General features: G+C 36.7%; 1 protein-coding gene across 2 annotated transcripts; it reads left to right on the plus strand.

The window, feature by feature from the left end:
* The first annotated feature begins 1,368 nt into the window (after positions 1 to 1,368).
* rdh5 (retinol dehydrogenase 5 (11-cis/9-cis)) lies at positions 1,369 to 14,059 on the plus strand. Of its 2 annotated transcripts, XM_088422365.1 has the most exons (8): positions 1,369 to 1,927; positions 3,374 to 3,563; positions 5,839 to 5,906; positions 7,310 to 7,632; positions 8,915 to 9,028; positions 9,095 to 9,173; positions 10,214 to 10,377; positions 12,831 to 14,059. In XM_088422365.1, the coding sequence occupies exons 3-8, from the start codon at positions 5,881 to 5,883 to the stop codon at positions 13,049 to 13,051; spliced, it is 927 nt and encodes a 308-aa protein (XP_088278491.1). In that variant the 5' UTR covers positions 1,369 to 1,927; positions 3,374 to 3,563; positions 5,839 to 5,880; the 3' UTR covers positions 13,052 to 14,059. The 2 variants fall into 2 exon arrangements, with proteins under 2 accessions (XP_088278491.1, XP_088278490.1); XM_088422364.1 differs by having other exon boundaries at positions 1,370 to 1,927; positions 8,915 to 9,173.
* Positions 14,060 to 14,678: the final 619 nt, after the last annotated feature.

A 14,678-nucleotide genomic window follows, 5' to 3' on the forward strand; every position in this document is an offset into this window, starting at 1 on the left:
TGAACCCTCGCATGTATATATATATATATATATATATATATATATATATATATATATATATATATATATATATTTATTTATTTATTTATATGTATACACAGTGGGCCCTCGTGTTACGACCTTAATCCGTTCAGCGACTATACTCGTAACTCGAATTGCTCGTATGACAGGCAGTCCAAACCTATGTTAATTAGTGAATGCGTGCAACACGTGCAAAAACCTTAGGTAAAACATCACGACTTTATACACATATTAAAAATTAGTAACATAATCTACTGTACAGTTAAATTAAATAACATAAATATACAAAGGAAAAATGACATTTACCTTTGGAGCGACGTGACTGTTGGTGGGTGGAGGCGGGGGGGAGCAGAGACCAACCCGCAGAATTTATTTATTTTTATTTTTTTTATTATTATTTTTTACTTTTCTCAAACGAGAACATATCACTGACGATTTCCTTCACTTTAATCCATAATAGTAGAAGCCTCTACATTTTGTTGTTGACCGAGGTCCATTCCCTGGCAAGGAATGTCTTGAGGGCGTTCGGCCAATCGCATATCGGCATTTCTGTGATTGACGTGACGCAGGCCAATAGCATATCCGCATCTCCGTGACTCAGACCATGACTGTGACCTTAATCGACCAATATCATATCGGCATCTCCGTGATTGAGACCGTGACTGAGACCGTGACTGTGACTTTAATCAACCAATAGCATATTGGCATTTTCGTGACATGCGAGAGAAGTTATTTTTGTTGATGCAGCAAAGCGAAAAAAATAGTGCGGACACACTGACCAGCATGTTGGATGGTTTTTAAGACGAAAGGTTTGTGGTAAGAGGAGGACATAAAATTCTGCGGTCCACTTCGTAAGATGAAAAATACGTAAAACAGGGGGTTCGTAAACTGGGGTCCCACTGCATATATATATATATATATATATATATATATATATATATATATATATATATATATATATATATATATATAAATATATATATATATATATATATATATATGAATTAAAGTTAGATATGTACACGATCAAAGATGATGTTTACGCTTGAAATACCATTTTATTATTTAATGTAGCAAACAGTAGATTTGTTCATTCCCAAATGGCGGGCTATGGCTGCGTAACTTCTCCCTTCAACATATTGAGAAGTATCACCTCAGCAATTGTCATCATTTTTTGTTGGCATTTAGGCTCAGTACAAGCCTTCGCCGGAGCAGCACGCTTGGAGCCACTGCAGAAGTTCAACACAAGACACAAAGGAAGCCGCTACAGGTCGTTGAAGCTATGCTTCGCTTACAATATACATACGTACTGAAAAAAAATGCACAAAGGAAAAGAAAATCCACAATGTAGCGAATCTGCGATAATGGAACCGGGAAGTAGCGAGGGTTCACTCCATATACAATTTTGATGTTTTTACCTGAGGTTTTACATGCATCAGCTAATTAACATAGGTTTGGATTGCCCGCCATACGGCAAATTTGCGTTACGATCCCAAACGCGGAACGGATTAATTTCGTAAACTGGGGGCCCACTATAAATAGAGTGCAATGTGTCACAGCCTACTTATCCAGCCAAGTCATTCTCCCTCCTGTGTAGCACATGCCATTCAATCAGTCCAAATACCACAAGGTGCAGCTGATTTCTACCCAGTATATACAATAAGCCTGCCTCTTCCTGCCCACCACCACTTGACCATCTTATCCTCATGCCAAGCCTTCTTTGCATACATTTCTGTTCTGCCGGCCCGTAAGCTGCCCCTGCCTGCCCCTGACTACCTGAATGACTGCCGTCCTGTTCTTCCTGCTTGAAATTTGACCCTCGCCTGCACCAGAGAGAACTTCCGCCTCTGACGTATCCAATCAGAAAGAACTTCTGACTCTGATGTCACCAGTATCTGCGTCTTTGGTGAGAAAATGTAGCTCAATGAAGCAAATCTCCGGTTTAGACTGGTTACTCGCAACCACTAAAATGGAGGATAGGGCAAACCTGCAATTTGGCCGGAGGTTTTGAAAGTGTTGGTTTTGATGAAAAAAAAAAAAAGCACAGCCACGTATAGCAAATAGGGTAAAACGGAGACATTTACTACTAGTTTGCAAGAACTCTGACTATGTGTAGGCAAGGCCTAAAACATACATGAGTATGAACAACAACAAAAAAAAACTCCTTTAAGCTAACACCTAATAGATAAAAAAATAAAGTCAGTACATGGGATTCAATGCCTGATGCTTGAAAGATGTAAAAATATGGCTTTGGGGCTAAATGAGTAAGAAATAACAAAAGCATCATCTTCTATGGGAGTGTCACACCTCTGGGAGATTAGAGTATTTTCTGAAATACTCTATTGTCCAGTCATTTCTTGAAAGTGGCTTTGGATCTTTACCCAGCTTGATCTTCAGGTTGCAGGCACAGAAACGTTGTGGCTTCGTTTGTTTTTGAGAAACGGCCCAAACATCATTACCGGTAGTTTAATTCACACTTGACTGGTCGGAGTCTTTTTAAAGACCCTGAAATTTCTATATTTAGTCTCGCTTAAGAAAAACATTAAAGAAAGCTTGATGGAAAAAAATTACAATTTCAACTTCAAGGTCAAAAACGCCGAATGATAATTATTTGCCTGGCAATCAAAACTATTTCCGAAATTTGTAACAAGGGTGAAAACAAAGTCCACTGCATACCACAAGTCTGCTGAGCTCCCACTGATTTTAGAATTGAGCTAATCATGTAATATAGAACAATAAGTACTTACAAAACAGAAGAATAAATGCATTGCAATCATGTGCTTACATAGTTGGAAAATAGTTTTGTTTTTAATGTGTTTGATGAAACTAATAACTAACTTTGTAATGAAGGCTAAACAAGGATGCAGAATATCACATATTACTCCCAATTTTTGTATGTATGTAAAACCTAGAAGAGTCTACAAGGACCATCACAAGAAATAGGAGTGTGATTGATTGTCTTTCAGTGCATTGTAATTGTATACCAGTCAATGACTTCCCATGCTTCTCATGCCAAAAGGCAGTTGTGATAGATCCACAAAATGGATGAGCAGATGTATTCTCCAGTTGTCATAAATAAGCTTTATAATAAGATGTACAATACATTAGCAAACAAATGTCTCCCTTTACATCAGGCACGTGTTTGAATCTTACAAAAGACTTTCACACATGGGATTATGATTATTAACACGCTTACTGTAAATAAAAGTCTTTTTGTGTTTGGACAGATAAAAGAACGCTTTAATCATTCCAGAGTAATTTGAATGTAATGTCATATTGAACAGCAATCAGATGGCTTATCCCAAGAACTTGAACAAAATTCTCACATTTTACATTTTTTTTCTCCTCAAAGTGCACATGTGCACAAAGCAAATGCCTTCATGGATTTTGGATTAGCAATGGCGGACTTGTCGTAGGGGATAAAGCAGCAGCAGCCCCAATGAAAGCTTCTTTTGGAGCGGCCTCCTTGGATTGACTTGCATAAACAGCGGAACAAGGAGAACTTGTACACACATTCATCACCTCTCCAAAACAGGATAAAGGTAAGACCAAAGTTTTATTTTGACATGTCTTTCTTTCATGTTATTTCTTATATCTTTTCCCATTTTTATTCACCTTAGATTCCCAGCCAGTGCTAAATGATGTAAAATGAACATTAGCTTGATTATTTGTGCTAGTGGTGTGCTAAGTTGTTTTTAAAAGGTAAAATATGTGCTCTGGCTATACTAACATGAAAAATCTTTCATGTTTCAATATAAATTACTTTCATTCACTGTCGCTCTTAGGTGGTCATTTATTGTTTTTTTCATTAAAATGCTGTTTATCAAGCATCTAAGAAAACAGATGAGACAAAACAAAAAGCTCAAAGTTAATTCATGTCAATAAAAATGATAAATAATTCTCATTTTTTAACTGTATCTTTAGAATGTTTAATTAATATTTTCTCTCCCAATATATTAATTGATTTTTTTCGCAATTGTTTTACAAATAGAACTATGCAAAAATGCCATTACAATCCTATTTTCATAAATGAAGATGTTACATATACATATATATATATATATATATATATATATATATATATATATATATATATATATATATATATATATATATATATATATATATATATATATATAGATACAGGATATATATATATATATATATATATATATATATATATATATATATATATATATATATAGATACAGTATATATATATATATATATATATATATATATATATATATATATATAAATCATGTATTCTTATGGTAATTATGGTAATGGGGCAAGTGGGTTAAGCATACAGACTGAACCAAAGTCTGACTCTATCTGTGTTTACAAGCAGGGGCATTTAGATGACATTTATTCCATTTTAAGAATTCTTCAAGCGCTCCAGTTTGTATTGTTTACTCACCTGTGTTATCTTATTTTGAAATATCTCCTCTGTATTTCCTGTTTTCGGTTTCCATTTGTCATACAGGTTTTAGCAGTGTTCTTTTTTAGCTTCTTGGGTTCAAGAAAAGAACTAGCAGACTGACTCAACGTTTGAGTCTATTCTTGTTCACATGCGGGGCCATGAAGATGACATTTATCTTGTGTTAAGAAATCTTCAAGCGCTTTATAGTTGTTAATGATCAGCTATATCTTACTTTGAAAATGTGGGCTTTTAATCTGGAAGGCTGCACTGTATGTCTGTTTTTTTGTTTTCACCTTCTCAAAACTGATTGGCTGTCTCGTGTCATATTTCGTGTCCCGTGGCATCAAACATGTCCTATAGATATAACCCTACACCCAATCACACAATCGAACCCTTGCTACGCCGTTCATGTAATCGATCTGAACCAAGCATTTTTTATATTTTGTCCAAACCACGGTGAGCCGCAACATAAGAATGAAAGACCCACATGCCGCTCCGGAGCCGCAGGTTGCAAACACCCGTTCATGGAAAAACGAGCCTCAGATTCAAAATGTACCTTACAAAATCAATCAAGAGTATCCAGGTCCAAGATAGTTCAAGTATGGTTCCTTGATTTGATCAAATTGGTCCACTTTGTCATGTAAAATGTCCTTCAGCTATTCCGAAGGAATCAACATGAATATTCCATCACACTAATCAGTAACAATGTACAGCATTTAATTAACTACAGCACTGTATCTTAAAATTTAGTGAATATTTTAATTAACGACAGTTAAGTAGATATTTTCAAGTAAATATTTTAATAAGAAAATGTTAAATGATTTTACACACACACACACACAGAGAGGGAGAGAGAGAGAGAGAGAGAGAGAGAGAGAGAGAGAGAGAGAGAGAGAGAGAGAGAGAGAGAGAGAGAGAGAGAGAGAGAGAGAGAGGCCTGTGGCCCGTAGTTTGTTTGGGATTACAAGGTTATTTAAATTTGAAATGGACATTGTGGCCAAAGTGATGTAGTCTGGGCTTCGACTTACATATTTGTATGTAAAATTGCCGTTGTTCCTTTTTTTTTTTTTGCCTGGTAAGAAGTCTGTAAAGTAATTGGTTACCAGAAGCCTCTAAGCAGCTCCGTCACGGGCATTACATGTCCACTTGTAAACAATGCAGCCTTCCCAAACCCCCCAGCATGCCTCACAAATGCCTTTCTCTCCTTCATAAGAGTATTAAGCAAAGATTTCTCATGTGGCCCAAAGCAGAAATATACCACCAGTGACACATGTATGTCAAAAGAAACACAACAGTCAGACTTTTCATCATTATGATTGAATAAAATTCATTTGTCTGATATGTTTTCCTTTCCCTTAATAATTTTGTATTATTTTTCCTATGCACATCTCCAGGTGATCTCAAAGCCACTTGATAACCTACGAAACCATCTAAACATGCGGTTTGTGTATGATCTTTTAGGGTAAGAAGTGCTTAACTCTCTTGTCATGTTTAGCCGTGGGTCAAATTGACCCATTGTAAAGTCCTTTTTCAGTTTGAAACATCTGCTTAGCTGATTATTGCATGCAATGAACGACGAGTAAAACTGGTTTCTAATAAAGTAGCCAGTTTTGGATGGTTAAAAATGGCCTGGGTCAAATTGACCCAGGATTCCTGAGAAACAGTACAGTGTAAGGATTTGACAATTTATACATTAAGATCCAATTGGGTAATATGGTGCATAAGATTTTTTTTCAAAGTCCTTCAATTATGTCTAATGCAGGTTTATTATCATTAAGGTGTTTTTTTAAATTTACTTTTTAATGAAAAGAGTGAGTCTAACTGAATTTCCTTGTCCTTTGTCCCTGTGGGGCTACAGCGCTCTATAGCCTATGGTGTAAACAGCACGACCTCTGAAATAAAAACAAAAAAAATACATTTTTTTTTTTTTTATGATGTCCTGTTTCACTCAAGTGCTGTTAAAAAAAATCTAAATTTGGATTAGATTGTGTTCCACAATTTCAGATGTGTCTCAATTAACAAGTGCAGCAATTTTTTTCATTTAAAAAATAACACTTATTTATATACTGTAGCCTTACCAGTCAAATGTTTGCAAACACCATCAAGTCAAATGGTCTCAAACACATAAATAGGTCAAGAAATTCGAGCTATGAAATTTTGATCATGCATACCTGTGAATTAAGATGTCTAAGAAAATACCAAGATGTGCAACACTGCTATTTGGGGATAGAGGTACCTAAATTGAAGCATCTACATTATTAAAAAAAAAGTTTTCATTAACATTTGTTAACCAAATAATCCTGGCATGTTTCTTCTGTCTCATCTGTATATGATTCTGATAAATATCGCCTATTGCAAATGAAATGAAAAAATTCTCGCAGTTAAAATTTTACATCACAAAACATGAGGGAGACACAATGAAAAAATGGTTAGCACCTCTGAGTTGGGCATTATCAAGTGTTTAAAGCAGGGATCACCAACATGGTGCCTGCGGGCACAAGGTAACCCCCAAAGATCACATTTAGTAGCCCACAGGCCTGTTATACAAATATCTTACAAAGATAGAACATTGGTGAATCAGTTATACATGTATTACATTGTCATTACATATTACACTTGATTTACATATTTACTACAGGTGTTTCTTAATTATTGTGAAAAATCATGAACATGATCTGTGTCTTCACATAAATTGGTAGCCCTTCGTATTACTCAGTACCAAAGAAGTAGCTCTCACTTTCAAAAAGGTTGGTGAGCAGTGGTTTATAGTTTGAATTTTTTGAAGTCCTAATGTGTTTGGGGCCACTTGATTTCAAAGATCTTTTAAAACTTTTGACTGGTACACTGCATTTGTGCTGTCTTCAGGGACAATGCTTGGCTGTACATCAGTACCACCTTTGCCGTGGTGTGGGTTGCTGTGTGGCTGTACAGAGACAGCCTGGAGATTGAAGATGTGGCCAACAAATACGTCTTTGTAAGTGGCTGTGACTCAGGCTTCGGAAACCTGCTGTGCAAAAAGCTTGAACGAAAGGGCTTCCACGTGCTGGCCGGATGCCTCACCGAAAAAGGAGCCGAGGAGTTGAAGAAAGTGACGGGACCCTACTTGAAGACGTGTCTGCTGGACGTGTCCAGTCAGGACAGCATCCAGAAAGCCATGGAGTGGACTAAGAAGGAGGTTGGTGACAGTGGTGAGTAATCCCCAGATAAGACTCTGTCAGACAGACCGTGTTTTGGTCCGTCACTGACGGGAAAGATTTTAAAAACGACTAAGCCTGATGAAACATTAGATTTAATCCATCATTCCTATCCATTTTTCTCATTTTTACCTGTCACCCAAATGAAACATCTAAATTTCTGAGAAGTGTTAAAATGGCCATATACTTGCAACATGTACCCAGTGATAATTGGCTGGTATCATGATGTTACAAGAGGTGCCGGAGCTCCGAAGCTTGTGTCGAGTAATGCAGGGGCTTGATTCCTTTGGGGAGGTGGTCGGAAATAATGACGTCCAAAGCTTCGCCTGCCCGGCTGTACCACATGACTGATTCAGGAATTGGTTCAGTGATTTGACACATTGCTTGACACCAATAAAAACTGCCTCAAGTTAAGTCGTGTGGAATTAGGCATTGTCCCCATATATCCAAACTTGTGTATTTCTCTCCTTTGCATATAAGTGCATCTCCAATCATGAATCAGATTTGTATAAGATCTGGTTTTGGTGACACTTGGGGTGGTGCAGTGTCCTCCAGGACTGGCGTGTTGTTACGATTTTGAAAGGAATATCATGATTTCTTAAAATGAAGCGGAAATGAGAGTTAAAGATCCATCAGATTTGGATGGGACCTTATTGGGGGACACCTGGGGCAGTGCAGTTTGGGGGAATTTTGGGGTGGAGTTGTCTCCTCGAACATATTTTCCATAATTTTAATAAAATGTAATGTAATGGCAGTGAAATATTGCAATTTGACTTTAATTTGTACATAAAAGGCCAGGTTGAGAAAGGAACCAAATTTGTGATTCGTGATCTGTGAATGTGATTTGTTTTTTCACCCTTTACAGTACTTTTAATGACCTAGATCAGGGTGTCTAACTCATTTTTATTGTGTGGCACATTGTGGTTATTGTTTCTCTCAATGGCTAGAATGACTGTGAAGTCAAAGAAGTTTGTCACACACTTGCAAGGCAACTTGCAAGTTTGTTATTTTAGCCATAAACTTGAAGTCAAATCAGCATTTTGCAGGGCACATACTGTAAAATGATGTGGCAGGCTAAATATGGCCCCCGGGTCTTGAGTTTGACACCTGTGACCGAGATTGCAGGTGTGAACTTTTGAAAAAAAAACAAACAAACAAAAAAACTAATATTAATAATAAGAATCGAGCTTACTTGAGCTGTTGACATCATCTTCTTGGTTTATGAATGTAATCACATTTTATATTCGTCCCTCTTCTCTATCAATTCCCACACAAGGACTTTGGGGTATAGTGAACAACGCCGGGCGCTCTCTGCCCATGGGCCCCACCGAGTGGATGAAAGTGGAGGACTTCCACAGCACGCTCAAGGTTAACATGAATGGCGTGATCGGTATGACTGTGACATTCTTGCCCCTGGTCAAGAAAGCCCGCGGACGTGTGGTCAATGTGGCCTCAGTGCTGGGCCGGGTGGCGGCAAACGGTGGTGGCTACTGCATCTCCAAGTTCGCCGTGGAGTCTTTCTCTGACTGCCTCAGGTGAGGAGAGCTTCTTGTGATGAGATTTAAGGCTCATTCGAGAGATCACATGGCTTGGGACAAAGGTTCTTTGATCAACAGGTCTTAACTACCATAATGGAGCCAGTGTTGCCATTAGGGTGAAACTGTTTTAAAACAAAGTATACACTTCAGTAATAGTGAAGTCTATGTAACTTTTTTTTTCTCTTTAATAGTTTTTAGTCAAGTTTACACTGTAAGGGTATTTTTGCATGGGCTATACCATGCAGCTGCATTTTCCTCCAGGCACACATGACAATTTGGAAGCCAGGTCTACCTTATGGCACCGGTGGTGTAATGGGATTTTGGTGAATATGAGTTAGAGAGCACTACACATAGGTAAAACTAAAACTGGAAACAATAATATGCAAAAATCAATAAACTGTGCTACTGAGTAACAATAATAAAAAATACTGATACAAACAAATAGTGTGGCAGCCAGTTCAGTGTCTTATGTGCATGTATTAAAAAGGGATTGTGCCCAATGGCCCATGAGAAACCCCATGAGAAACAAGAATAAATGGATACACGAATAAATAAAAATGATATCAACGTCAACTTTGATGTTGAGTTATTAGTTATTTTGCTACATACAAATTGAAGGCATCAATATTTGCTCAGTGCTAAATGTCATTGCAGCAAACCTGACACACTAATTGAATATGTTTGAAATATTATGGTGTAGCCCATTTTTCATTTTCAGTCGACAGAACGTGACAAATTAAATGCCCTCTGAGACACATAAAAACAGGTGGATTTTTATACTTAATTAATTCTTCACAAATGCAATATTAATCAGAATGCCATGTTTTGACTAGTGGGGAGCATAGAACATATTATTGTCAAGAAATTGTTTGGTTCTCCTTTAAAGTGTTAAGAAAACTATACTCTATACCACCTTTAGAATGTTAATAAAATGTCCTACTTTAAAACGGAATAAAGAGATATGATGTTCGCTCTACACTACCCTCAATGCAAACGCAAAATAAACATTAAATGACAGGGCCATCCACTGTCCGTAGGAGAGACATCAACTACTTCGGGGTGAATGTGTGCATCATCGAGCCGGGTTTCTTCAAGACAGCTGTGACCAACCTGGAGCCCATTGAGCGGGAACTGCACCGCTTGTGGAACCAGCTGAGCCCCGAAGTGCAAGCTAGCTATGGGGACAAATACCTGGACAAATGTGAGTTGGCTGATTAAGTACAATGACAAACTCTAACGTGATACAATACACTTACTTACCAAAAAATTAGGTACACACGTTTCAACCTTATGACAATCAAAAAAGTGAAAAAAAAGAAAAAAAAGATCATAATGTTCAGCTTTGATTGCCAATTGAAATAAAATCTAAAATTGCTGTCTAAATGTTGGGAATTTGAGCGTTGGGAACTTGAAAACTTCTATCTTGCATTTCCTGCCTAAGAGCCAGTTCGACGAAAATTGACACTTTGCAATGTGCCAGTCAAGTCAAGTCATTTTATTTATAAAGCAGATAAACAAATCAGCAAATCAACCTCAAAGGATTGTTGTGCTGTAGAAATTAATAAAAAATCTAAATTATAAAGCACAAATGTAGCAATAAAAAAGAGCGGTAAAAATCAATATAAAAGAACATATTTACAATAAAATAAGGTAACAACAAACAGTGCCAAGGTTACCCGCCTAGCATGGAGTGAACCCCAGAGAAAAAAGATACATTTTAAGGAAGGATTTAAAATGATCAACAAATTGTGCAGCTCCAACTTGGACAGGTAGGCTGCTCCACAACATTGGGGTGGACACAGAAAAAGCTTGGTCCCCACGGGTAGCAAGCCTGGACCGAGGAACTTCCAGGAGCAACAGGTTAGAGGACCTAAGTTTAATAATGTGAGTTGTAATGCAAGGTTGCACAAGCTCTGATAAGCATGATGGTGCCAACCCCTTCAAACACTTTAAAAAAAAAAAAAAAAAAAAACAATGAATAAAACTTTAAATTGTATCCTAAAATGAATGGTCAGCCAGTGCAAGGAAGCAACGATAGCACTAATATGATCACACTTTTTTTTTTTTTTTCTAGTCAGCAAACAGGCAGTTGTGTTTTGGACCATTTGTAAACGGTGGAACGCTAAATAGTTTTGACCAACAAATAAAGAATTACAATAGTCTAGGTGAGCTGTAACAAAGGAATGGATACATTTTTCAAAGAATTTGTGGGGAGATACACCCTTTTATTAAGAGTCTCAAACAAAAAAAGCTCATTTTGACTATCGAGCTTATTTATTTGTCAAATTTAAAATCACTGTCTAAAATACAACCAAGGTTCCTTGCAAAAGAATGACAGTAGGACTTCAGACTCCCAATGAGACTGTCCAAGCCATCTAGGAGGCTTTTTTGTCCTAATAAGATGCTCTCCTTTTTGCTTTTGTTTAAGGAGAGATAGTTTTCTTCCATCCAAGACCAGATGTCATTAAGGCAGTCTAATAAGACCTGGACAGAGACTGGGTCATTTATTTTTAACGGGAGATACATCTGAACATCATCTGCCAAACAATGGAATGAGACATTGTGTTTTCTAAAGATGGAGGTAACAAAGGTAACATAGAGAAAAAGGAGAGGGTCTAAAATGGAACCCTGGGGCACCCTATAGCTCAAAGGGGAAGTGTCTGAGGAATAAAGCTTCTATCTGAGAGGTAGGACTGAAACCACTTCAGAGCAGTACCTGAAACTGAAAAGCTGGTTTTGAAGATTCGATAAATGACCATAAATTACTTTGAATACCTTCCCCTCCCTGGCATCCCTGAATATTTTGCTCAACTCTGTACGAGCAATTTATTCATTCTAATCATATTTTAAAAGTAAAATAACACACAAAAAAAATCTCTTAATCTTTCATCCAGAAGATTGCATTTTAGTTTAGGTATGTACAATGAATGTACTGAGCAAGATGCAGGTTAGTTCACGAAACCATGACTCTGATATTCAGTGCAATTATTGACTTTCCAGGCATGCAAAGCTGTTTATATGAAAGCGACGTGCTGCTTAGTGCAGTTGATGGAGAATTCTTTCTCATTTAACTGTAGTCTATGCTTTGTACTAATGCTCTAGCACTCAGATGGTCATTCTCGGCTGCTTTCTACGCTTTCTCCCTATTTAGGCTGTGTTTACACCTCCATCCTCCCAAGTATATAGCAGTTTCAACTTTTCTAAGAAATTTGAAAGATTTAACTGGGTGAGGCGACAAACTGTGACCAACGGTGACAGGTGACACAGTATGTGATGATGACAATGATAAAAAAGGCGGATAATAGTTATTGTTCCATCAGACTTCGTTGGTCATTTTTAAAATGTTTTCGTCACTTGGTGGTCCGTCGACCCACCCGGTTGAAGTGCTGCATCTTAGCTGAGAGACAAGCACTGTATGTTGGGGAAAGCTAATTTAGCTTGGGTTGTTGGTGGAAGTTAAGGGCAAATTTTTCCCTATATATATATATATATATATATATATATATATATATATATATATATATATATATATATATATATATATATATACTGTATATATATATATATATATATATATATATATATATATATATATATATATATATATTATAACAAAAATAAAATAAAAAACATCACCAATCGATTATATTGCAGACATTAGGATCCAGCGCTTCATCATGAATGCTATTTGTGACACGGACCTGACCAAGGTGACCAGCTGCATGGAGCATGCGCTGACTGCAGTGTACCCTCGGACCCGCTACAGCGCCGGATGGGATGCCAAGCTTCTGTGGATTCCACTGTCATATATGCCGTCCTGTGTGGTGGATATTGGACTCAAGCTGGTTCTGCCCCGTCCAACCAAGAGTGTGTGACCTCTGATAACTTGAGTCATTTAGCCTTTTACTGAGGATGCTGTGCAGAGATTGCTAGTAATCACAAATGCCTATTAATTGGTCTGTAATTGCAAATATAATTGTACATTAGGTGCATAATTTCACAAATTTAATCTGAATACATATTACCATACATACATATATACCATTTTTACGTAGGCTCCTACATGTGAAAAATTGTGGTTGATCAAAAGCATATTCTTAAATAAAGACAATTTTTCAAAAAAAGGTGTTGTGTTGCACCAACAACATGGTGAGTATACTGTAACTTGTCACTTTCTAGAATTCAAGTTGATGTAGTGCTAACAAGTAAAGTGGCCTCTGCAAAGCTTCACACTTCTAAACTAGCTATATTTTAAAATAATTGTCTTTCGGGTAAAAACCTTAAAATCAATTAATGTGTATCTGTTTAGCAGAGAGATCAAGGCCATGAGGTCATAATCCAGTTATTCAGTATTAAGATGAATTTAAGATAGCGCTATCTTCAGCAAACATGGAAGTAATACAGTACATTACAAAAGAAATGTAATTACTGTAATGCATTACTTTTTGTTCTAACAGGGTAGTGTAAGGCATTACACACAAACACACATGCACACACACGCAAACACACTTACACACACAAAACAAAACCATCCAGTAATATTTTACTCAGTCCAAATACTAGTAACACGTGTTACAATGCATTATTGTATCTAGATTAAAAAATAAATGCTCCAAAACCCTTCAAATTTATTATATTAATTGAAGCAGTTGATATCGTGAATGCAGTTCATTTGGTTGCCTTGTGATAGTGCTGGCGTATTGCTGGTATGCAGAGAACTGTCTATGCATCATTACTAAGTCCAAGGGAGCATATTTATTTTGGGATAAGCTTGAGCATCTGTATTTTAGTGATGCAGATTTTTTTTGTGTGTGTTAACGTTTGTTCAATGGCTACATTCAGTTTATGTTCCACGGCTTCTTCAAATTAAATAATAAATATTGTCCATGTCTGACTTCGGTGTTTTTCCCTACTAAACTTGCAGTTAAATTATTTAATTTACCTGCCATTTGTGCATAATCGCATGTGACTGAAGCCAACTTGTGTCAGGATTTTTACTTTTTAGGCCTGAATTTCCCAAGTTCGTATATGAAATAACAAGGCCTTGGACAGACTGTCAGAAACCTACTTCATCATATTATTAATAAAAGTCATGATAGCTCTTTTCTTTATGTTTACTTTTTTTGAATCAATTGAAATGAAGAAGCAGTGGTATCATATCATAAAAAATGTGTCTTGGTGCAACTTGATGCTCTGTGATAACATCACAAATACAGCAGCCAGAGCTGTGTTGTTTCATACTTAAACATGACATTCATATTCATTCTTCTTTTCTTAACAATATTAAAACGGCATATTTAGCCCCAATTATGTATTTCATCAATAACTTGAAAACAAATTGACTTTTTTTTGTGCTTTTTTTTTTTGCTTTTTTTTTACACCGCGGCTGTGTTACATTATTAATGCTGTATAATGTTGACCTCTTTGACTGCTTACTCAAGTTCCAGTCAGAAACAGAAAATAGGCAGAATTTTTGCCATTTGATACACCATGTGAAAGAAG

Source organism: Hippichthys cyanospilos, chromosome 9, assembly GCF_059441005.1.
Source record: "Hippichthys cyanospilos isolate Australia breed blue-spotted pipefish chromosome 9, RoL_Hcya_1.0, whole genome shotgun sequence".
NCBI lineage: Eukaryota > Metazoa > Chordata > Actinopteri > Syngnathiformes > Syngnathidae > Hippichthys > Hippichthys cyanospilos.